This window comes from Meleagris gallopavo, chromosome 1 (assembly GCF_905368555.1).
Source record: "Meleagris gallopavo chromosome 1, MGAL_WU_HG_1.1, whole genome shotgun sequence".
Taxonomy (NCBI): domain Eukaryota; kingdom Metazoa; phylum Chordata; class Aves; order Galliformes; family Phasianidae; genus Meleagris; species Meleagris gallopavo.
This window is the reverse complement of record NC_139404.1, coordinates 82696054-82721818: the sequence shown is the minus strand read 5'-3', so window position 1 is coordinate 82721818 and position 25765 is coordinate 82696054. Positions and strand designations below refer to the sequence as shown.

The 25765-nt window shown below is 41.0% G+C and overlaps 1 protein-coding gene across 6 annotated transcripts; it reads left to right on the top strand.

Annotated features, from left to right (window-relative positions):
* The first annotated feature begins 83 nt into the window (after positions 1–83).
* Positions 84–25765, top strand: TBX19 (T-box transcription factor 19). Of its 6 annotated transcripts, none has more exons than XM_085238220.1 (9): positions 6723–10511; positions 10684–10774; positions 11798–12062; positions 13914–14048; positions 14833–14894; positions 15860–15921; positions 16552–16740; positions 17401–17533; positions 19578–25765. In XM_085238220.1, exons 2-9 carry the CDS (start codon positions 10716–10718, stop codon positions 19813–19815), a joined length of 1143 nt encoding a protein of 380 aa, XP_085094346.1. In that variant the 5' UTR covers positions 6723–10511; positions 10684–10715; the 3' UTR covers positions 19816–25765. The 6 variants fall into 6 exon arrangements, with proteins under 6 accessions (XP_085094369.1, XP_085094359.1, XP_085094346.1 ...); XM_085238224.1 differs by having other exon boundaries at positions 10684–10811; XM_085238243.1 differs by lacking the exons at positions 6723–10511; positions 10684–10774 and adding an exon at positions 84–6719 and having other exon boundaries at positions 16639–16740.

Here is a 25765-nt window from a genome sequence, read left to right as displayed (position 1 = left end):
ACAATTTAATGATGATGACTCCAGACGACGCTCAATTTGCTGATGAGGTGGGGGTGATACGATTAATTTTTTTTAACCTCAAGTGTCAACATAATTTTGCCAACAAATTATTGATTTAGTCTGTGCTACAGAGCAAATAACTCCTCATTCCATTCTGTCAGCAAAAATTATTAGTCATGTCTCTGTCTTTTCTTTATGAAATAGTGCATTCTGAATACTGCAAATAAAAAAAATAAAATCAGTAATTTAAAAATGCACATGTCAGAAATAGGGCTAGAGGCAATGACTCAGAAAGCAAATCTGTTTCAGTTGGCGTGTAATATGCATCCAAAAACTTGCTGTGATATTGATTTTCCTTACCAATGTGGTGAACTTTGCACCGGCCTGCTTCCTGTGTGTTAATTTTTCCTCTGATTGGTAGGGCAAACCCAAATGGCTGCCATTTATTTATTTTTTATTGCAAGGGTGATTGCAATCCTTGAGTGTTTTGAGAGATGTTGTGTTTTCAGTTTTGGTCTTCTAAGAAAACTGTCTCAAAGCTGAATACACTGAAATTTCATCACAGGAAGGTCCAATTTTTTATTTTTATTTTTAATAGAAGACACCCATCTTTCTGTAACACAGGAACCTAGTGGTTTGTATTTTATCTTTTTGAAAAGAGCTCAGAAGAACCAGGGGAGTTTCATATAACTTTCTTATCAAGACAGCTATGAGTATGAATCTAAACCTCCAAATGCAATAGATTCTTTCTATAAATGTTCAGTGCTTTGTTTTCTCTGCCTAGTTCAACCGGCATAATGTGGAGCTGTTGGAGCAGGTCCAGAGGAGGGCAGTGAAGATGATCAGAAGGCTGGAGGACCTCCACTATGGGTATAGGCTGGGAGAGTTTCAGCTTGGATAAGAAAAGGCTCCAGGGGGGACATTGTAGCAGCCTTCCCGTACCTGAAGGGGGCCTACAGGAAAGCTGGGGAGGACTTGTTATAAGGGCATGTAGTGACGGGATGAAATTATTTTAAACTGGAAGAGGGCAGATTTAGACGAGGTATCAGGAAGAAGTTCTTTAATGTGAGGGTGGTGAGACACTGGAACAGGTTGCACAGAGAGGCTGCAGATGCCTCCACCCTGGGAGCAAATCCATGGTGGATTTGTATTTAGTAATGGGACTGCTGGAAGGCTGCTACATACCTAATGCCTACCCTTTCCCCTTTTCCCTCCACAAGGTCTGATTCGTGAGAGAGAGTATTTTTTCCCTTTGTCTACTTGTTTATTTCACATTGAGCTCAGGCTTGGTTGCAGTATCCACAGGGTAAAGGATTGTAAATGTCCATCCATACTCAACTGTGGAAACTCCTGAAGGGAAAAAAAAAAACTTTTTCTGAAGAAAGCTTCAGATGATTAGAGAGATGGAATAGAATATCTAAGCTGCCAATCTTTGGGATTGCTATTTTAAGTTAGCCTATTTGAAACCCTTTTAAGTTTTTTTCAGGTTCCCATGTGGCATCTCTAGAAGAGGTTATTTGTGATATAAAATCTGCAGAAATGAGGAGTAACACTGATGTAGCTGAACAATGGTATGTTAGAAGTATAGGCTGGCCAAAATGATTTCAGTGCAGCTCTGAATGGATGTCACTTCCAGATATGTAGAGTGAAAACAAATTATTTTGTCATGAGTGTTTGCTCTTGTGTTTTCTATTTTTGTGTAATAGGATGTATAAGTCTTGTTACTTTTGAGAGAAGCAAGTATTTCAGCCATGTATAATTATTATTAGAATCACAGAACATCCCGAGCTGGAAGGGACCCATGAGGATCATTAATTCCAGCTCCTGGCCCTACATAGCACCACCAAACTTCAAGCCCTATGTCTGAGAGCACTGTCCAACACTCCTTGAACTCTCACAGTTCAGAGCCGTGCCCACTGCCCTGGGCAGGCTGTTCCATGCCCACCACCCCCAGCTGCCCCTCCCCTGACACAGCTCCATGCCGTTCCCTCGGGCCCTGTCGCTGTCACATCTCCCCTTCCAGACTTTTCACCTTCCTCGTAGTCTCCCTTTGCACTCTTTCTAATGGTTCTATGTCCTTCTTATCTTGTGGTGCCCAAAACTGCACACGTTGCTTTTTTTTTTTGTAATATGTTTATGTTTATCACCAGCCTGACTAGATCAGGAATTTTTTTTTTTTATTTTTTTTTTTTTTAAGAAACTATAAAAATTGCTCTGAAAAGCTTCCAGTGCTTTCTGAGCTGATGTTGATTGTAACAGGAGGCAGGGAGGTGCTACTTGAGCAGGCTGACTGAATAACTGCTAAAAACATACCTGGCTGAAGTTATTGAAACTGTCCTCTCCACCACCCCGGCAGTAATGAAAAGGCTAATCTTCTCTAAGTCTCTTATAACCCATCAATCTCTTAAGGGGCTGGATCCGTGATTAAAAACAGAGGGAAAGCAGCTGTCTTTTTATCCTCTCGTAATTATTCCTTGGTCGTCAATAGGTGTAGATTTCCTGGGAGTGTCATGGTGATAGAGGTTACGTTTCCCTGTGTTGTTGGGACTAAATGTTCAGGGGTGTTGGTTGTTTGAGTGCTCCACTGAGAGCCCTGGGGATGGAAAGTGTGAGTCTTGTTCTCTGTGATTTCACTGCATCGTGAAGGTTTGGCTTATTTTGGAAACGTGCACCTAAAGGCCAAAAAACAGCTATCCAGTGTCAAGGCAAGGAGAGGCCTCTTTAATTACCTTTTCTCTACTTTTTTTTTCTTCTGCTGTTTCTCACCAGCTGGTGGTAGGAATGGGTTTTAAATTATTTTAATTAGAAAGTCAAAACCAGCAACTTGCTTTTTACTGCTGAAACTTGGTGAATAAATTTCAGTAAGTGTTCCAGGTTTGTTCTGTCATTGCTGTTTCCAGACCTTGTTGCCACAATTAAAAGTGTGAGTAGGTAAATTCCTATTGGTGAACCCTGGACACAACTAGAGATGTCTCTAAGTGTTGTACTTGCACTTTTGACTTGAAGGGGTTAGTTCTGGGAGGCTGTGAGCCACAAGATGGCCGCTTCCTGGTCAGTAGCACCTACCTCTCTCCATGGGGTTCCAGAGGAAGTTTTCAATGTTGCATGTTTGGTACGAACCCTTCCTACTTCCTGAGACATCCATACCCATTTACTTGTTTAATTGCACAGCTACAGATGGCAAGTGCAAGAGGACTAATTCATGCTGTGTCCTACTTTCAGTGGCAATGACTGTCAATCACCTTGTTACTCTATTATTTGGTAAATGCAGTTACCTTTTCCTTCAAATGTCAAGTATGGGAAGACTTCCAGCTAAGAAAGAACCCAGCTGATACCTGAAACAGGTTATTTTTAGTGTCCCAGGAGTACCTAGTGATGTTAATCCATTTGTGTCTCATTTTCAGCATCTGCAGACTTGGAAAAATTCATCTCTCAAGAAGATAGGAGGGAGAAGGGATGTTTAGGAAGTATTCAAGTTTGTTATTTAGGTGAACAAAGGAGGCATTTAAAATGTAAAGGATGTCTCCTAAAACAGGCCAATTATCTGTGATAAAGATTTCCACCCTTAGTATTTTCTAGAAATGAAAAGTCAACAATAAGCAATTAACTCTATGAATCTACTGCTTTGGTTTCTCTCCTGTAGCCCCTCCTCATGGCAATTGCCTGTATGTAAGGCAGACAGTCTATGATTTGGTGAAGACCAATGCATGAGGTGGGATTCATATGGATTGGATGTGTATTTTTGAGTAAAATCTGTGCCCTGCTTATATTAAGCTGATGACTTTTCTTGCATGCATGCAAATTTGTTATTTCTTTGGCTAATTCTGGGCTGTAAATATACATCAGTGGTGACATGCACCTTGTGAATATACTGCTACATGCATCACTAATTGCTCTGAGAGCCCGAAATACCCTTCCCCATGCTCTGAACCAGCAATTGGCCTATGCCATTAGCCAACGCAGGTAACTACTCTTTTTGGAAAATATTGAGGTTGCATGTATCTTGTGCTACAGTAACCAAGTTGTAAGTTTAAAATTAAAAGTGTGTGAAAATGAAGTATTTTAAGAGATATTTTTCTTTCTTTCTTTCTGTGAGAAAATTTCTGATGATCAAGCACCTTAAGTGGTAATTGAAAGCAACCAAGTGTAATTTACTTTTGGTATCTCAGAGTGCATTTCTTTGGTGTGGAGGATGCGAGTTTTAATATTTGAAACTACAAAGAAAATGCCTTTGTGCCTCTCCTGCAGGCACAAAAAAACTGTAAAAATCCAGTCTTATTGATTAAAAATTAACCCAAAAACTTCCTAGTGTACAATATTTCATGTAGCTCTGATTCTCATCTTTATTAACATTTTGTAATATCACGAAAGCAAACAACTATTTCATGGTCTTCTAAGTGTTTGCTATGCCATTTGATCTTGTGTGGCATGTGCAGGGAAAAATGATAGAACTTCTCTCTCCTTTTTGAGCATTTGAAAAAGAAAGCCCAAACACTAATCTATTCAGTGTTACACGATGTTACCTGATAAGCAATTATTTTTCCAGATGCCCAGTGGCACACTTCAAAGTACCTAAATATCTTGTAGATTTTAATGTACATTCTTCATTTGCTCAGCAGTGAAAGGAGGCTGGTTAGTAACCAGAAGTTGCTATTTGCTTAGGCCTGGTGCAGACAGAAACCTTTCACAAGGTGAGCTGACTGACAATCTAGTTAAAATGTTATGAGCTGACAATTCAAACAAGGTATGTGAAGATTGGGAAGGTGAAAGAAGGAAGATGTGTCAGAGTGCAAAGTTCCCAGTTGGGATGATTGGGATTATAGATGTAAAAAATACGTCACAGCTGCATGACTTTCACTTCCTGTGGTGCTGAGATTGCTGGGCAGTGAAAGTGCTCACCTAAAGTCTCCTCTGCAGAACACTGTGTTGCTGCACATGTGCAGCTGTGCTGTTTTGAGGACTTGGATTCAGTATCCACACTCTGGCTCAATGTTGAGGGATTAGTAGGACTACTTGCCGAAAAAGATGCTGTATGACACGGATAGGACCTACAAATTCTGGCTGTTGGTGGCAAGGGAGATGATACCTCTTGGGTTTTTGCGCTGCAAGATAAATTGAACCTTGTTAAAGGATGGATTTAATTTAAACCCTGTTTTATAGAATTTGCCAGACCCTTCCTTGTCTTTATAAATGTCATCTGTGGTCCACTGTAGAGCCCCAAACCAAATCATTTCATTACTTAGAAAGCTGGAAGCACAGAAATTCAACAAGGGCTATTGAGTTAAACAAATGCAAAGTTCTAAGTAAGTAGGTAGAAAATATATTTCTCTAAAAAGAAATGCCCAACGTTTATTTTCATAAGCAAGTCCCTGATTATGTCATGTCTAACAGACCAGAAATTTCCCAGATGCTATTGGAGCTAAATGCATCCGGAGGAATTAGGCACTCAAATGCCTTATGTGTTAAAGTCCAATGTTTATGGATCAGTGGTATTCACATAACTTAACCTTCACTTAACTCTTCAGCACAGAACTGGACTCAGTTTTCTCAGATCCCTGTCTCACTGCTGAAGTTGATGGATTTTTTGGTGTAAGAGTGGCTTCTTTTACAACTGTCCTTTGTGGAAAGTATATGCAGTTCAAAGAGACTTGCCAGATAAGGCCTCAGGCTGTGAGAGGAGAGGGAATGCTGGTTTTAGGAATGATGAGGGAGCTTTTGGATGAAGCAGACCTTGAGTAGGTCAGCAGTGCCAGGCATCAGGACAGTTATGCCTATACGCAGCCTCAGAAGTGTGGGATCTGTTCCTAGAAATGCATCCAGAAGGAAGTTAAGGTACTTGTAAGGTGCCACAGACATTTTGTGAATGAAACTGGGGTCCAAGGGATGGACAAAGCAGGCATCAACAGTGGAGTGTAAGGATGCTACTTTTTTCTTTTGCCATCTAACATGTTAATTTAGGAACTTGGAGGATGTTGAGCAATGAAGTTAATGCGTTTATTCAACATGCTGGGGAAAATGAGGCTATCCTCTTCTATCTTTAAGACTGTCTTCTCTGTTTAACTGTCTTGACTGTTACTAGCTCCTTCAGCTAGAGTCCGCATCAGCGGGAATGCAATTTCCATGCATTGTTTCAGTCTGGAAATGAAATAATTTTCATTAATGGAAACCTGGTTCTCAAGCAGAACAATTAGACCCACTTCAGGTTGAAAAAAGATAAAAGCATGCTAATTTGGATGGAGGACTCTTCTTTCAAGGCAGCCAATTGAGTCATCAGCCTGCCACCCACCTGACCGTCTGACAGGTAATTAGGAGATAGTCCTTTTTTTGTGTGGAGTGTGTGCATAAACCTGCACACGCTGGTGTCACTGCCCATTGGGACTTCCAGAGGAAAGAGCTAGTCAGTCAAAAGAGTGAGGAGGGCACGTTTCACAAGCTGTGCCCAACGATCTGACTTGCTTTTTGATTTAGCTTCCTATTTCTGTCTTTTAACACCCACCCGAAGTTTCTGACAGTAAAGTCATTATGGCAGACCTGGGTTGCAAAAAGCCCACTGACTGCACCGTCTCCAGGCTGCTCAGCGTCGTGGAGGGTGAACTCCGGGCAGGGAGAGACAAAGGTGACCCCACTGAGAAGCAGCTTCAGGTTGTCTTAGAGGATGCTACCCTCTGGCAGAGATTCAGAGAAGTCACCAACGAGATGATTGTGACCAAGAATGGCAGGTGAGTGATCTGCATAGCACTGTGTGCTAAGGGTGGGTGACAGCCGGGGGTGTGAAGTGGTATAATAGTAAGTAATGTGTGCATAGGCTAGAGAGAACTGCAGTGAGCATGTAGCAGTGTGGTCCCCTAAAAGCAGGGTAAGGACAGAATGGGGTGTCCCCGCTCCTTTCTGTGAAGCCATTCCTGCCACACTTTATTCCTGCTTGTGAAACATGCTGGAGAAATGTATTGACAAAAAGGGAACTTTCACCAAGGTGTGGACAGTATCTCTCAAAATCTTCTGGATTGCTTCTTTTGCTACAAGTCATTAATGTTTATTACCACATTCCTACTTGTAGATCTCAAAGGACTGTACAGAAGCAGACCAGTGCTGTTATCTCCCTGTTGCTGTTCTTGTTTCTCAGGCTTTGGAGGTTAACAGTCTGCGCATACAATCTGTACTAGAAAAGAGTACAATCCAGCTGTGCTCTGTGGCTTGTATGTGCAGTCCAGATCTGTGTGATCCCACACCTGTACCTCACAATTCTGTAGTTGTTGCTGGTGTACTTATAGTAAGCACCGTAGAATACTGGCTGACATACAGAGCTTTAAAAAGATAACAAATTGTGATATAAGGGGATCGCATAAGGGGATTTTGCTGAGTGCAAAATCTGGAGAAAAGAATGTTAATTCTGGCTTGAAAGGGGCTCTCCAGATAGGCTCTGCACTGAGCTAGGAAGGCAACAGAGTCCAAGTTATGACTAGAGGAAAGTTTTCCTGTACACTAGTACTAAGGTTTTTACTTACTCTACCCTTGCCACCTCTGCCATCCCCTCCCACCCTACCTTCACGCATGTTTCTTTCACAAGGAAGATCTGCACGGGAGAGCAAGATTAAGAGATGAGAGAAAAGATTTACGCTCATGGTGTGAGTTCCATCAGTTTTGCAGAGATTTTGGTTGAACAGAACTTGTGGACAAGATTACTATTGCCTGTAGCCTGACAAGGAAAACAATTAAAAGGGGAAAAATCTTGTCTGCTAGCTCAGCAAGGTTCTTCTAGTAAGAGAACAATTCTGCTTCCAAAATATCATGCTTATTGCTACTCTGATTCCTAGGAATCTATAAAGATAAATGTTGTCTTCTGTTGTTGTTCTTTACACCAAGAAGCTGCTTTTGCTTAATTTGAATGTTTATAGTTGCTGTTGGGCTAAAGCAAACTTCTGAGTGGATTTTCACTTAATGTAAAGTAGATTTAAACTGATTCCTTGTCAGCATAAGTAATCAAGATGAGAATAAATTTGCACCAACTTAATTAAACGGATACAAAGGATTGTGCCTTACCAGCAGGTTGTGGGTTATTTTTTTTTTCAGTTTCTTTCCTCACTGCTAATGTATGTCGTGATTGCAGGTGATACTTCCTCTCTAAAATGTCTAGGTGAGTGAATGTACACAATCTTTTTATGCTGCTGCTGGGATGAAAATCCATTGTTACTTGAATATCCAATGTTACATTTTAATCGTGGAAGCTTATTTATTTTTCTTCATTCTAACTTAGCACTGACCTTATCAGCTGGCTCTTACTTTTTCTAAAGCTAGTGCCGGTGGAGGCAGGTACGTGTTCTTTCTATCTGATCAAACTATAGCAGTCTCAAAGTAAATTTGTTTAAGAGTATTTTAGCAATCTGCATGAATCCTTATAATGAAGATTCTGTAGCATTAATGACTATCAAAAAAAAAAAAAAAGGTTCCCTTTCATTTTTTCATTTCTGGAAGTATTTTCCCTTAACAAACAAACAGTGAGAAAATGGAACAGAGAGTGGCTGCTGCAAAACCCTCTGAACAACTCCAACTCCATGCTTTTCAGAAGAAGACAAACTTGAGACAGTATCCTGTAAATCCTGAGCTTTTTTCCAGGCTCAGAATTCTTCAGTGGCAGTCTCTGAAGGGATTCTCAAAAGAAAAAACATTGATCTAATTCTGCTGCTGCTTACAGCGATAGAACCAACTCAGACATTCTTCTTGAAGGATATGTGAGCACTTTTGAAAACTGTTTTCTAAGATTAACAGGAAAAGCCAGCCTGAACTTGGGTGTTTGAAAATGAAGGGCAATTTGTGTGGAAATATTGTTAGCAAAATTCAGAAATTAAACTGAAACTTAATGCGGGAACGTACTGGAGAACAAAAGGCTGTCTGATACGGTTCTCAAATGTGAATTCCTAGCATCCACAGTTCTATCTGCTGTGATTGAGTCATCTCTAATTAGTACTGAGGGTCCCAAAATGTTCTGAACCACCTTCACTGTTAATACGTAGATACTTCTCCATAGTTGCACTGTGCTTCATTGTATGAATCGCCTGCCACAGCAAAACACGTAGGTATACAGGGAAGATGGATGTGTTTTTAACAGGATGGATACAGTGAAATTAAACTGCATGCTGTATCACAAGATGTATCTCAAAGGGTGCAGCTCACATGCTGGAATCAGTCTCCTATTTTACTCACATTTATGGTATTCTATTGGCATTTCAACATTTAAACAACCCGTTTGCTGACTGAGCAAGTTTTCTTCAGTGTTATACCATTTCAGCTATGCGGTATTCTGAAACATCCCCATTACTGTGTGGAGGCAGGAAAGGGCCACTATTCCCCTTTATATGTGGGGAGAATCAGTACTGGATCAGTGCAGGCAAACGTGGAAGGGAATGTGGGGAAAGGCTTAGATGCAAAAGCAATTTTACTCTTTACTACACATTCAGATTTGATACGAAACATCTTCCCACTCAAGCTCCGTACCAGAGTAATTGTAGCAGATCTTCTCTAAATAAATGGAAGAGATTGAAATACTCAGTTATTGCAGTATCAGAGGTCACATGTGCACCTGTCTGATCACTGGAATCAATTCTGATTGAAACAAATTTGTGGAAATTTTCATCTGCCATGCTACAGCATGCAATTTGAACAGTAAAGCCGTTTATCTGCTCAACAAGTGAGGTGGTAGGTCTTCCATCATTAAGGCCTGTACAATCAAACATGCTGATCCAAATGAGGTGGGGATTAATTGTGCGTGTGGCAAAGATTAATACAGGAAAACACTGTAACTTATGTGGTACAGGAGGATAGAACTGATGCTGATCTGCTCTCCTGGGGATAAAGTCAAGCCTCTCAAGTAGAAAGGTAGAGAATTTTGCTTTGTGTGCAGAAGAACTAACAAATAGTTCTGAGAAATCTAGCAAAATTAAATTTTTTGAGGATGAGTTTTCCCCTCTGTTTCAATTTCAGCTAAATATGTAAGCCTGTTACTTTGAAGGTGGGCTGGAGGTGACCTGGCTGGGCAGGGAGCAGCGCATCCACAATTTTAGTCATGTTCCTGTTTGAAAGAAGGGGGCACCTCGTCAGAAAGACGTGCTAAATGTAATGAATAAATTCTTGGCTAAACTTCTACTTAGAAAGATCATGGTTCAGCATATTTTTCTCAGTGTGGATGTTTCTGGGGGCCAGGAGGCCTCATGTTTATATAAGAATAGTAGGAGGTGATATATAGTAACTACAATAATTCTCCATGTAATGATGTGTATGATGCCACAGCCTAAGAAACGTAATGAGTAAGGTATCTTTGATGGGAGATGTCTGTTCTGTTACTTTTCCCAGTTCCTGAAACTGTGAAAGCCCTAATAATTCCATTGCTGTAGACTTGTCCAGGCACTGAGATGCCAATTCAAAGCTGTAATCACAAGTATTGGAACAGAAAGAAAACTGACAGAAGTCTAGCTGTGAACTGCTGCAAATCTCCTTTACAAAGGAAGGCATAATAAGTAAGTGGGAGTTAAGAAAAGGGGGTATTGGAATCAAGGACAAAGATGCTTCAAAGTGTTTCCCAAAACTAAATGAGGACAGTATTTTAATTTTATATGCACAAGATGGTGGGAAGTCTGGATGATACATGTTTAGGGCTCTTAGTAATGGACAACATTGCATCTACGGCAGAACTGTGGAAGTGGAAGAATGTGATCAAACTGATGAGGATGAGGAATATGGATGGAAGGGAGCAGATGACTGGAAGAACTGCCAAGTGCAGGTTGGTCAGCAAGGACCAGACTTCTCAAACTGGAAATGTATGTACTGACAGTGGAACAGTATGAGAATACTTTTTAAAAAAGGGAGAAAACTACAGTTAACTATTTCAGCTAACTAATTTTTAATACACCCATGTAATAAGACTTCAGGATGTATTTTCAAGAAAAAGGTAATGAAATATATGGAAGATGATGGAAGATGAGATAAAAGGCATTTTACTAAATGATAAAGTCATGCCTGACTAATCTTGAAGTAAATAATCAGGAAATAAATAATTTTACACAAAGTAAATGCAGCCAAATTATTAGTGCACTTGAGTAGTGCTACCTGGAAACTGTTACTTAAGTGACAGATACTGGAGTTTAGCAGATGAACCAAAGGAGGTGAATCAGAGGAAAGTGAATCGTTTAGCTCACAGAGACCATGGAACCATCCCTTCCAAAGAAGGAAGAAAAATCTTTCTATGTTGTTGTGGTGGTTATCTGCCTGGGATTATGTCCTAAAGGCTGGAAATGGCAAGATGATTTTAGAGGATATATACAGAGTGAGACAAAGTAGAACTTGGCCACTGGACAATGTTCTGCAGGAAAATAAAAGCACCAAAATGCAATTTATTGCAGGATTCCGTAATTGATGCAGTTAATCTGTGGTTTGGCTTCACCTTCTTGACCATCTTTGAGTCTGTTCAATCCTTCTTGCCTCAGACCTAAGGATGGTACTTAGCGTGTCCATATCCAATAGACGCTGCTGAAACTATATACAGTTCATAAATAAAACGCATTCACAAATCTAGATCAAGACCCGAGTACCCTACTTCAGCAATAACATATTTTTCCAAAATTGTGAAAATAAAAAGAAGGATTAAACTTTAGGAGACTTTTCTCTAGCTGTACAGAGAGAAATGGGGATGGAGGATGTTTTTTTTACTTTGACCTAATCTGCGGGCTGCCGGCCACAAACTCACTAAGACGAGCCTTTCGAAATCGGTTTCTAATGGTATCTCTACTTTTTGTTTCTTGACCAGGCGGATGTTCCCCGTTTTGAAGATCAGCGTATCAGGCTTGGACCCAAATGCCATGTATTCTTTCCTGTTAGACTTCGCCCCGACTGATGGCCACCGCTGGAAGTACGTCAATGGAGAATGGGTGCCAGCTGGGAAACCAGAGCCACCAAACCACAGCTGTGTCTACATCCACCCAGATTCTCCCAACTTTGGGGCCCACTGGATGAAAGCTGCCATCTCCTTCAGCAAAGTCAAACTTACCAACAAGCTCAATGGGAGTGGGCAGGTATGGGTATGGCCTGATGTTTCCCCATACACCTCTTGGCTTCGATTGCAAGCACCTACCAATCAAGAAATATCAAGGGTGCATTTATGTAATTATAGAGGCCCTTACAGTCCTCTTCACCCACAGATGCCAATTATTCTCTGGAGGCCACATGTAAACAGGAATAAACAGGCCTTAATTGGCGCTTTCAGATTTTAATGGACTTCTTGATGTTAAGAGAAACAGAGTGCTGTGGTTTACTTAATCATCAGGGGGCTTTTGAGAGTTGATCTTGTGTGTTGGTTTTTTTTTTTTTCTTTTACATAGGACTTCAGAGAAGGGGGAAAGAATGGTCACGGGTATTAGGTTTTTGTTGTGTTCCCCCATGTTGTTTGGTGTAAGTGGAATGTTGGCAGGAGTCAGATAGCAGAATAAAAGGCTGCTCCTAAATGAAATAATTACTATGTCTGCTTCTGCATCATGATAATTATCAATATTCTATTGAATCAGCTTTGGCCTTTGGAAAGAAACCACATGTACCAAAAATAAGTGACTTTCTCTTTGAACCCCTTAAAAATGCAAACAGGAAAATTAGTTTTGCTTCATATTTTGTTTCTGATGATGCATCTAAAGATAAAATATTGCACAAGACCTTTTGTTTGCTTGTTTTTGTACAAAACTCCTACGTTGGATGCTACTTGTCAGCCCAGAATTTTTTTTTTTTCCGTGTAAATTTTGTATGTTCTCTACCCATTATTTCCATTTGGTTTGTGAGGTACCTTCATAAGCCTACTGCCTTAATTAGGTAGGAAATTATCTCAATTTTTAGAGACTGAAGAACAGAAAGATGACCTGACTTTTCATAAACTAACACATAGAATTGGCACACAGGACTTACTGTGTAACATAAAATAGGATCTGAATTTGCAAATTCTGATCCTGCATCCAGGACCTTAGAAAAGCTAAAAGTCTAAATGTATGCACTGTAGAAAGAGAGGGACAGGAACAACGAAAAGACAATTTGGAAGGCCAAAGAAACCTTGATGGGAAAGATAAGAACAAGATCTTATATATGGGCAAGGAAAGAAGAAGAAAGTAGAAAGGAAAGGTGGAAAAGCTAAAGGAGAAACAATCGAAAGAAAAGTCGACTAAATGGCAAACAATTGAACCTCTCCCTGTTTTAAGTTTTGGCAGCAGTGTTAAGGTAAACCACATCTCCACTGTGTTTCAGCTTCCCCTTTTGTGGTGTTATTAGAAAGTATTAGCAGAAAGCACTGTTAGTCAACTATTGGCTCCTATTCCATATATATATACATATATGCACATAGCACTTTCCAAAATACATTTTTTTTCTTAATTTTAAATATGTTTCGTTGCATTAGAGATAATTAAGTAATGAAACAGGCTTCCTGAGGAAGGGTATTCTATAAAATAACCATTATGCAGAGCTTTAAATGCTAGTAGAGACATTTGCCAAGGCTTGTTTAGGTAAATCTTGCCCAGAAAGATGGGAGGTGACTACAGCACCTCTATCCTGGCCTTGTTTTCTGTGATGATAATTCTGATTCTTTCAGATAGCAGAAGCAGGATAGAGATTGCTCCTTAACTGACTGAACAACCTCTAGTGCAGTGGAAGCCCGGTGTGAAGGCCGTGGCTATTAGCACATATGCTGCTGTATCAAGATCTTTAAATCCAAGCCCACTCTGTTCAGTGCAGTTTGCTAGGAGTTAGGAAGGCACCTGCCCTTCTGCTTTCAATAACAATAAACTGGAGGGGTTTAATCTGATCTATTATAGAGCAAGAATGAGAAAACAGCTGTGGGATGGATACCACAGAGTGTCACTGAGGTCTTTCTGTTTTGTTTTCTGCAGATAATGTTGAACTCCCTGCATAAATACGAACCTCAAGTACATATAGTTCGTGTAGGAGGCCCCCACCGGATGGTGATGAACTGTTCCTTCCCTGAGACTCAGTTCATAGCTGTGACTGCCTATCAAAATGAAGAGGTAGGCAGATGCCACGCTGTGCTCTTGGGTATTACTGATGAGATATATTAGAAGCCTATTAACTACAAGATCAGCGTGAATAGACTGGTCCTTTTCTCATTTAACTACTAGTTCCATGCAGTATAATGCTCTACCCAGTCTCATACTGTCTTCTTTCTGCAGTTGAAAACTATTCAGTCCAAGGTCTGGCTGCAGTACTAAGCCAGATTTAGCTTAATATTCTGCCACTGCTATTCCAGATTGGTCCATCTGTCCTGGCATCCCAATCTCTTACTGCAAAAAGCTACAGTCAGCTCACATATCTTTCTATAGTAATGACCAACAGTTTTAATGATAATCGTAGATCTTCCCTCTCCCTAAAATGCATACAGTTATGGAAAGGCATATCATTCTAAAGAAAAATTTCTATTCTAAAATTGGAATTGAGGGATAATTTGGATTGTGACAATTGTTCACTCATCTGCCATATCTCTTGGCTGCAGATTTGATTTGTATTTGTTTCTCTTCTCAGTTCTCTCGAAAGAGTTCACAATCCCACAGGAATTACCAGACTAGACCACACCATTAAGTTGCCCCTTTTGGTGTGCTGCCTGTGGCACTGATCAGAACGCAGCACTATACAAAGAGCCAATCTCCCTCCAACCACTCCTGGAAGACAATACGTGGGGATATATTTTGTTTGTCTAACCATGGCAGTTCCACTTAGTTTTCTCTGGAAGATGTTGTTTCAACTCTCTATTCCAAGTTGCCTTCACTAACGTGCCTTGTTTTCTGTAAACTCAAGATAACAGCTCTCAAAATCAAGTATAATCCCTTTGCCAAAGCCTTCCTGGATGCAAAAGAAAGGTGAGTTGATCTTTTTCAGCTTCAGTAGTATTTGGTTGCTGATATGGTTTAAAACTGTGATATCACCATGGAAAAAATAAATTATACATAACTTAATCTTGTTTCTATAGTCTTAAATCTAGAGTCACCCCACTGAAACTAGTGGGGAGACTCTATATATAATTGTCACCATGAGATGTCCTAATGTGGGTGAGTAGTCTCTTCAAGGCAGAAGGACATATGAAATGAGATGGGTACAAGTTTTCCCAGTGATGTTATACACCTCATATGTTCACTACGTTGTACTTAGTCTCCAATGAATACCATAATTCAATAGGTCGGGGAAAATAAATGCTGCATACTTCAAAAAGCATAGTTAAAGGGAAATTGTGCTGTACCGGTAACACAGACACACTGCTATTCCTGAACCTGTGTGATACTCTGTGATGTGTTTGTTAAAAGTAACCTGTAGGTGCTCATTATGGTAGAGATGCTTCTGCCATCAGAAACGGAATGTGGCTTAATTATTTTACAAAGATTCACTTCATCTGTACTAACACATTGAGGCATCCAAATGATAAATTCCCATCCATCATTGCTAATAAATTTTGTCCAGGTCTGCTGCGTCTTCTAAAGTGACGTCTCCCACATGCCTGCAGGAGAATCACTATTTTTTTCCTTTCCACTCTTGGAGCTACTGTGTCTCAATTCTCAGTTGCAGCGGGCAAATGCTGCCTTCGTCTCATGGCCCTAAGCAGGATGCAGAGCCTTGCTTTAGACTGAGTGGGATACAGGAAGTCCCAGGTGTCCCACAGGTAGACTTAGCGTTTCAGGCTTAGGATGCTGTGAAACATAATTGTTTCCTTTATGACAGAGTGCAGAAAAATCTTTTTTTGTGTGTGTGTGCGTGACTAGTTTTGAGTTTTTAAAGTTTCTTTACTAATTTTGCAATAAGAAGTTTTACCACTAGATGTTTTCCCTTTCAGAAACCATCCCAAGGATGCACCAGAAACAGTCTCTGAAGGTCAACATATGACATACTCTCACTGTAAGGTTTTTGTTCATGTGAGCTGGAGATTTTGTGTGATATGATAGATGCTGGGAAGCTGGGATCTGCTTAACTGGATCAGAGCAGCAGAGCAGTTGAACTGCCTTTGCAGAAAGGGACTGTCTAAACTAAATAATGATTGAAATAACTTCAGTAGGAAATCAGTTTCTGCAGAAGGATCATTTTTTGTGTATGATCCAATTTTTGATGTAAATGGAATCCCGGAAAAAGAAATTATATATGGAATTTTAAGGGCTTTCTCTCCATTTGTTTTGTATTTATAACTGTATTTTTGTCCCCCATAAAACTTTCATCATTAAGCAGGACAAAAATTTAAATGAGGGAGAAGATGTTGTGTTCATTCCAATGATGATCAGCTTTTCTTTCATTTATTCTTTGACATTAGTGACGTTTTCTCTTAGTGCGTTTTCAGGTCTTGTTTTCAGTGGTGGGATTTTTTGGTGGGCTTTTTTCTTTTGGTTGGTTGTTTTCTGCTTGTCAGTTGTTCCATGAAGCAGTATTTTGACATTGGTTTGATATTTCTGAAGCTCAACTGATGTGCAGGAAGCTGGCTACTTTATTGAACTGCGATGTTTTAGTGCAATAACATTCTTCTCTTTCCCCTCGAAGTGGGTGGCTGGTTGATTTCCAACCCAGATACAATGTGTGCATCAGGAAGCTCTAATTACCAGTATACTGCACCTTTACCTTTGCCAGCTCCACACACTCCCCACGGCTGTGAGCGATATTCAGCACTGCGAGGGCATCGGGCTGCTCCATACCCACCTCCCTACATGCAAAGAAATCATTCACCTACAGGTACAACTGCTTTGCTTCCTGGAAACATTCACCCTGACTGACCCTTGCTTTGGGAACCCTAAGCAGTAAAACAATTGAAAGCTGAAGCTAGGGAAGAGCAGTGTGAGTGTCTGTGACAGTCTAAGCTGAACACTGAATGCAGAGGGTACGGTTAAGGCAACAAAAGAAGTGGAACAGAATTGTTCAGTGCATTGTAATTGCTAATTGTAAATAAGAGTGAATGATCTTGCTTAAAGTCCTTCTTTCGGCTATACAAAAGTATCAAAGCATTGCAAGCCCTCTTTTTAGTGATGTGCCACAAAGCAATTGCTCTCTCAAGTCAGAGCAGTCCTTAGGGACATGGCAGATGTTGCTTTGAGGTGAGGGCTTTTTGGTATTGCCTGGAGAACTTTCATGTCCCACCTGCTCTCTAGATCTGGGAGTGGAGATACAGAAACTGGATCTACTTTGATCATATGAAATTGACCAGAAACAGGAGTAAGGATAAAGTAATCTGTTTGCTAGCTATAATTTAGCAAAGCATCCTGCTTAACTGAAAACTCAACCTATAAAGAAATGTGTACCAAAACATTGCCAGTCATTTGGCAGTCATCATTAATCAAAAGATTCTTGGAACAATGCATGTCATGAGGATTTGTTCTTTTTTTTCCCCCTTCAAAGTGAATTTTTTGGAGAGCTCCAGCAATAATCTTCAGGTATTCTCAGGACATGACAGCTGGACTTTGCCATCCTCTCCACATGCTAATTTGCTCTCAGTGCCACACACCAAGGGAGCTGCCAGCCCAGGACCCAGGTAAGGTTACAGAAAAGCTGCTGGTATTAGGAGCACCAAGGCTAGTAGGACTGCCATAAGGCTCCATTCATGCCTGATTTCTTAACCAGTTCCCACCTCCTCTACGTACACAGTCTTCCTTAGGTGAATCACGACCTCAATTTTCCATATATAAAGTGGAGATACTGTTTAACTGAAGGACCTATCTGACAGCAAAGCTTGCCCATGCTACATGAATGTGAAATACTACAGAAACAGCACTTACCAGTATGTGTGCACACTTGCTAAGTCTCTCCAGCATTTTATCTAGTAAGCAATATCCCAGATAAACATGTACTCCAGAAGTTTCAAAAAATAAATTGTACAGATCTCAGCTTGCCTCTGTAATTTTTAGCCTTTTTTTTTTTTTTTTTTTTTCCAAATCATGGACCTCTTTATATTCAATTTACAACATGTATGTTTAATCATAACTGGGCTCTAAAGAAATGATTGGGTTTGTTAATGACTTCAAGAATAAAAAGAGTGGGTTTTTTTGTTTATTACTAAAAGATCTAGTAAAGATGACCTTAGGAAGAAATACAAGTGAGATTCAATGTAGGAATGAGAATTAGGATGTCTAACCTAGCCATACTACCTTACCTGTAACAACCCATCGCTAAATCATGTCCTGAGCACCACATTCAAACGGTTTTTAAACACATCCAGGGATGGTGACTCAACCAACTCTCTGGGAAGCTTATTCTAGTGCTTAACCACCCTTTCTGTAAAGAAGTGTGTTTCCTGATATCCAAGCTAAAGCTCCCCTGGCACAACTTGAGGCCATTTCCCCTCATCCTGTCACCTGTCACCAGTGAGAAGAGACCAGCCCCGCTCTCGCTGCAATCACCTTTCAGATATTTGAAGAGAGCAATATGGCCAGTGTTTCACCCAGCAGAGCGTATGCCCATCCAAACCACGGGCAGCCAGCTTTTCCCTATGAGGATGTTGTGGGGGGACAGTGTCAAAGGCTTCAAAGGTTTTCATTCCACAATGGCTCACCATGGTCTCCAGCTCCCCTGCTTTCTCTTATGCTTCAGAGTACAGAAAGTGGCTGATATTCCTGGTGTGATCCTGTTCAGCATATGCTGAAACAACAGTGATGTTGCCACACTGCAAAGAGAAGAAGCTTCCCATGATCTGCCACTCCGTGCTTCATGTCTGTTCACGTCAAATAATCCAAATAAAAAACAGTCTTTCACAGGCTGATGTGGATGAGTGGGAGAAATCTCTGCACCTGTTCACATTAGGACTGTGCCTGCCCTGGTAATTCACACTTTATTTCATGCTTCAATCAGCATCCAGATTTTAAAACATGTCCCAGGTACCCAACTTAAGATTCCCGGACAGATCCTTCTGACAAGCTGATTACCTTCTGCCCAGATGAAATCAATGGGAGCTTTATTTTTCCCTAGTACTTTTGAAAGCCAGAATCTTGAAACTCAGGTGTCTGCGGTCAGTGAGAATTTTCAAGCCAAATTATTTTCCTCTCCATGCTCCTCTCTATTCTCTTGCATGAAATGAGGTTCTTACTCCACTGCAGGGGTATAACAAATGGTACAGGGGTAAAACAAAACTTCTATAATGGTGCATTATAGAAGTATTGGTAATAGGGCAGTAATCAGTTCTGGGATTGGCCAGAACTTATTAGGCATACAAAACCAATTAAATATTTTCCCCTCCTTTCCCCAAATAAATGCATGAATTTCCTTATTTTAGATGGCAAGAAAATCAGGTGAAATTATTTAAAATATAAACATTCATTAAGGGGAAAAAAAAAAAAAAGAAAAAAACACACAAGTCCTGAAACATGACATGTATTTGCATGTTTCTTTCCATGCCTATCTTCAAGGTCACCAAGTATAATGGCTGCTTGTGTTTTTCACATAAGATCTTGCAAAAGCTGATCTAGTTCAGCAACTTGATTGGGATACCAGCTTTTGAGCAGATAATGCACTTGACCGTAGAAGTAAGTCTTATGCAGGTTTTGAAAAAGTCATTCAGTTTGTACTGCTTTTTTTTTTTCCAGCCATTACCCTTGTCTATGGTCAGTGAGCAACAGTGCTGTAAGTGTCGCCAACCCAGGAAGTGAGGTGAACAGCAACACTTCAAGCATGTTTCTAAGGGGTAATGTACCCTTACCAACTGCATCTTCATCCGTCCAAATCCCTCTGCAGGCAACTGCATCTGGCAGCATGGAAACACAAGGGGAAGCCCCTCTGGTCAGACTAGTTGACTCTGCATGGACGTCCTCACACTCCTTTTAATGGACAGGTGGCTCAAAAGGAAAGCTCAGCCAAACAAGAGAGAGACAAATGGCAAAGGATCCCCAGGAACGGAGCTCAGAATAGAGATGTGTACGCAGAATACTCCCCATCAAGCATCACTTTCCATAATGCTCTTGTGTGCCAGAGAAACCAAAATGCATAATGCAAAGAAGGGAAATGGTAGGGGAACTGGCTTATTACTGTAACCTTCCTGCATTATTGAGAATGATATCCAGAAAGAATCTTTATAGTTGGCTTTGCTTCTTCCTCACATCAAAATGATCAGAGATTTGGGACTGACTGAAGCAGACATGGCAGCTGGATATTTGCACGTCATTTTAGAAGGGTCCTTTCTGAAACCGAAAGCCAAGTCCAAGAAAATAGTGGACAAGTTTGCAACCATTGGTTTGAAGTGACAGGGTTGTTTTAAAGGCTTTCTGAATTTGTCACGTGAAGGTTTCCTGAAACTAAGCTCTTTAGAGGGGTTGAGATTAGTCTGACACCCTAACTCAGCTTGCATATGATATTCTCTGTCCCTTTCCTTTCTTCAACTCCTGTGTGCTCTTTCTGTGTTATAGGGATAAAGGACAATGCTCAAGCTGAGAAAGCATTTGCATTGTAGCAGCAGGTGAAGGGCATCTGGTTTAGCATTTACAGTCTGATGTTAAACGAAAAGTTCTGATGTTTTCTGCATGTGTTATTTTTGAGAGGATGGAGGGAAAATAATTCTAGAAAAAAATTCAGCTTACATTTCCACTTTGCTTCAGGCAGAGTACTAATAAAATATGAAACAATGGTGTGTTATGGTTTCAGTGCATTTCCAAGGTGTAAATGTGCAAACCAATCATTTTTACCTACTAACTTCTGAGAGAATTTGAATTAGTTTCACCAGAAGCATGTTGTCAGGAGTGTTCTATTGCTCTGCCAATTACTGGCCATATGATCTTAAGCATGGCATTTCATATCTTTGTATCTGTTTTCCCTTTCACTTTTTGTTTGCTCTTTTGTTTGTTTGTTTGTTTGTTGAAGAACTTCCTTTTTCAGGATGTTGCTTTTCCTTTTCCGTGAGAGAGTACAACATCTATCACAGCAGAAGTCTGATCCTGTCAGTGATATCCAACTACTAATAGTATAAAGCAAATAATAACTTACTCCCTTGGATATTCCTTGTTTACTTCCTCAGTCAATCCCCATTCACTGCTTTCATCCACAGAGGCCTGCTTAAGGACTTGCTTTGCACTAAGAAAGGAAGTGAGCAGCAGTAAAACGTGTTAATGTGAATTACAAGCCATGCTCCCGCCTTGTACCACACGCTGATGTGCATTTTCCTTTCTGAGTCTCTGTCAACTGCAGAAACCCCATGCAATGTCAGACAGCATGTGTGAAGGTGGTGGGTTTTTTCAAGTTCTTACACCTGAATCATCCTCGTAAGGCGCTTTCAGTGCTATGCAGTTTCATGACATCCCCATCTGGGTTTTTAGATTTATTGCAGGCAAGACACTACACCAGGACGCACTTAAGATGCTGTTACTTTTAGTAATGTATGCTGTTCTTAGCTGAAAGCAAAGTCATGAAGTAGTTTCAGACATGCACTTCTGTTGAAAGAGGCATTGCTCAAATAGGAGCTAACAGCAGAAGGTGAAAAGCTCTGTAGCCTACTATTAATCTAATTGTTGACATTTCTAACTTAAATCTTCCTTTCCAAATTCTATCAAAGCTCAGTGACGAATTTCTCAGCGTTGTCTTTCTCTACCTTGCAGCCAGAAATGTCGGTAGATGTTCCTCTCACAAATAGCTCTGCTTTTCAGATGAAGCTGATTAATTAACGTATACTACCCTCTTCTGGCTGCTTGGATCCCCACAGCAGGTGCTGAGTCTACATAAAATGTCCATAGATGCTAAAAAAAAAAAAGGCAGATGATGACTTTTCTGTGTGCCACAACTTGCTACGCTTCCTTCACAGTTAATGGGTTGGATAATTGCTTAGTTTTCCCTCGAACTGCATTACAGTAACAGAGAAATGCTCATAAGAAATTAGTTATGCAAATGGGAATTTTATTTCATAAATAAACAATCTAGGAGAAAATCCAGTTAGCTTTCCTGATAGCCCTGCAGGACTGAGAGGGCTGATAAGGGATCAGAATGATCAGGCAGAAAAATTAATTTCCTTATCTCTATAAAAGCAGCCATGATTTGTGTCACAGAAAGTTCTGACACGAGCAAACTAAGTCTCAGGAGCAAACTAAGTTTTTGTAATTGCAGAGTCTGGTTTAGCTTGAGGAAAGACACAGCAAGATAAAAACAACCCAGTGCCTCAAAACACTACTGGTTTGATAAACGCTTTTAGAACTGGGCTCTGGCAAGGGATGGTTTGCTTCTAAGGAGCAGTAGTCACACTGGGGATAGCTTTTACCACCTGTCAACAAGGAAGAAATACCACTGTAAATTTGCAGGTCTCATTTCCCCAGCACAGTGCCATGCCCTCCGTGCAGCTGCCGGCTGGGGTGCTCACGGCACTCTCCTCCCTGGGGAAGAAGGCCCTTCAAATATAAACCATCCTCCTCATGGCACACCGCCATTTTGGGTCGGACAGACTTCTGCTTCTATCAGAAACACAGCCAAACATTTCTGACTGTTATCTTTCACCTTCTGCTCTACCCGATGACTGAAAGTGCAGAAAGAGAAGGAAGAGCTCCCTGTTTTCGTATATTTCGACAGACACTTCTTTGCAGTCTCCAGTGAGCATACACCTGTGACACTGAGGCAGGCCACGCCCTTCCTCCTGCTGGAGTGCCGCCATTTTAGGCAGTTGATATGACAGATGAGTGTGGCTGCAGCTCCTCAAGTAACCTGCATTTTAAGCCTGCAAGGAAGGCTGGTTCTTTGTGATGCAGATGGGCTGGCAGCCTACCTGGCCTCAACCCAAAAAGTCACAAGTGGGGCCCCTCCTGTGCCTTACCCTCCCTTTGACATATCTCCATCCTTCTCTCTCATCCAGTAGGAATCTCCTGGGCATCACCTTATGCTCCTGCCCATACCACAACAGAAGGGCAATGCAGCTTCCAATTTTCCAGTCCACTACTGTGGAGTTTTTAGGGAGCATCCCTTTGTTCACTGACAGGCAGAGGACCAGACAGCACGCATGCACCAGCAACTGAAGTCCCCAGCTCCAGCTCAAATGCTTCTTGGTTGATCCAGCCCTGGGCTCCCATCCATCAGCAGAGGTCCATGCCTCCACTACCAGCGGAGACCAAGCAGCAGGTAACTTCCTCAGAAGGCGTTTTCATGCCTCACATCCTCACTGTGCCCTGTTCCCCCTTCAGTGGGCTGCAAAACCTTCCCTCCACAGGAATCCATGCCATTCCCAGGTCAGCTGCTCTGCCCAACTTTGTCCTTCTGTGACTGGGCTATTTTCAGCTTCTCTTTTGTTTAGAAAGCTTCATAGCCTGTTTTTTTTTTTTTTCTCCCCCTCTCCTCCCACCCCCCCTTTTTCTCTGCAGTTTTCTGACATGGTATTAGGAACATTCTTGCCTATGTGCTGAGTTACAGGCATCAGGAATTGTGTTATGTAAATGGGAGAGCAGTCATGAGAGAGAAGAAGCTGGCATTGAAATTCAGCACGTGCTTTTTAAGGCCCTTGAGGGGAGTGCAAATGATCAGGGATCATCAAGAGCTCAGGTTCACAAATTTTCAGGCATTTGGGAGATTGTTTAGCCAGGATGTTATACCTGCTGCAGAGATGCTTTAGGATGACTGCTCATTTTTTCCAGGTGCATACTGCTGTAATAACAAAACAGGCTTTTTGAGAAGGCTGGGTGTTTGACTAGGCACATGGCAAACAAGCAGGGAAGAAACCCTCTGCTATTGGGCACAGATCAGCCAGATTCGTAGTGAACAGCACAAATGAAAATGACACAAACTGGCTCCCAAAACACTTTCCAGTCAAGGGCACATCTGTAGACTGCTTTTGCAAATGCAAAGCTCAGAAGTGCCTTCTGCACTCTTCTGGGACATTGTCTCAGAACCTGAGGGAGAAGGGTGCACTGTGCTGAAATCTCCAGCATGACTTCCATCCATCCATGCCTTTTCCTGACAAAAAGATGGTTCATAAAAGATACGCTGTATGCCACACTGCCTCAGTTCTTGCCTTGATCTTTTTTCAAGGTGTTTTTTTAGTCAGATTGTGCATGCTTTCCTCCAGGAGAACAGCTGTAAATTGCAAGTATACTTTGCTTCATTAATGTCTGTTTTCTTCTTTCTTTCCTCTTCCTCTCCCAGTGTGGGCTCTCCACAATACTGTAATGGTCCCTGAGATCTGGACTTGATGTTTTGGTATCCTGCATTTCTTAAATATCCAAAGCTTTGTGGTCAAAACAAACTTGAACTGCTTTTGTAAATATGAATCATTTGCAGAGCTCACCCTGCAATTTACTTCTGCTTTAGGATGTGTAGTGGAAATGCTAAGTCACAACTTGAAACAGTGATTAAACACCTGGTAGGAAGGCAGAGCTAACCCAGGGGAGCTCAGGTGCAAGCAGTGCACTTGATTGACTGGATGGGGTGGAGCCAGGATCCACCCCTTCCCAGACCTCATATAAGAGTTGGCAGTGGAGGCAGGGATCTCCTGCTGGAGATCCCTGCGTGCCTGAGGTCCTCCAAGGGTAAGCAGATTCTTTCCTTTGTTTCTGTGTCTACTGCTGCTGCATTTGAGTATATCCTTACTTGCTGTAGCCTAGGACTTTGCTACTATGCTGCTATTGCTGTGCTTTTCATCGTGTTACAGGATTTAATCTGTAACTGGAGGAAATGCAGATTTTCTTAGGATATAGCAGTTCTCCAAGTACCAGGTCAATTGTTACTGTCCTAGTAGTACTTTTTTTTTTTTTTTTTTTAAAAAAAAAAAAAGCCTTGTCACTTCCTCTGAATCTGAGAAGCTGACTTGGTAGCATCCAGGAGGCTAGGTTTAGCTGCCAGTATTTCCGTTATCACCTGTTTTTTGGATCTGTTCTGCCAAGAGATGTCAATTCTCTGTGCCTTTGTTGGCTGGAATGTAGCAAATGCAAGAATGGGGAAAGAAAAGTTGATAATAAAGCTTGAAGGTGCTTTAAAAATTCAGAAGAAAAAAATGGTATTTTGTAATGTAGCAAAACATTTATGTTAGTTTAAACTTAAGCGCTATTATTTATCAATGTTGAGGATGGGTTCTGGGCTTCTGGTTTCAGCTCATAGCTCTGGTTTTGTCCTGAGGCCAGACCTGAACACTCATCCTTGGATAAATCATATAGCACTTTGAGTCCTGTGTTTCAGTTTGTCTGCTGTTAAATACTCTCAGTTGTTAGTACTTACGTTAACTGTATTTATATTTTAGCCATGTAGTATATAGCGCAAGGTCACGTCCCCAGTACAGGAGATTCAGTTGAGGATACTTGAAGGCATGTTTATCAGTGGAACTATTCTGAAGGAAGTCAGAAATACAGATAGAAAGGATCCTTACGTAACTTTCCCTCCTTTAGTAGTTAAGTACATGCATTAAAATTAATCTTGCTAAATAAAACGCTCTGGTTTCACCTATGGTGAATAATGCTACTGTTTTCTCCTGTGGTGTGTCACAGTCTGCTAAGCCTGAAGCAACAATAAATAATCCCTACCACAGAGATGTCAGTGCTTACTGAATGATTTGAAAATATCTTACGGGGGATGGTACTGAAACATGAAGTATGAGTGCTTTTATGCTGAGTTGGAGGGGACACTCAATTTTTAAATGAGGAATTGGCAGAGAAAGAGTAATATATGCTAGGATATGAATTATCTGAGCGAAATTCCTTGAGTTTTCATAGACACTCTGTAGAACTTCACATAAATGACTTGCAGGCTCATAGGTCAAGTGCCTGTGTGTTTTTTGTCTCAAGGGCCATGATGTTGAATTAGACATCTCCTGTAAGTGGGCATT

Excerpts from the sequence above, each read along its gene's own strand:
- TBX19 (XM_085238233.1), top strand. The coding sequence starts at position 6,523 with ATGGCAGACCTGGGTTGCAAAAAGCCCACTGACTGCACCGTCTCCAGG. Across the intron at positions 6,720-11,797 it reads ATTGTGACCAAGAATGGCAG|GCGGATGTTCCCCGTTTTGA; the intron begins GTGAGTGATCTG and ends TTTCTTGACCAG. Across the intron at positions 14,049-14,832 it reads CTGCCTATCAAAATGAAGAG|ATAACAGCTCTCAAAATCAA; the intron begins GTAGGCAGATGC and ends TGTAAACTCAAG.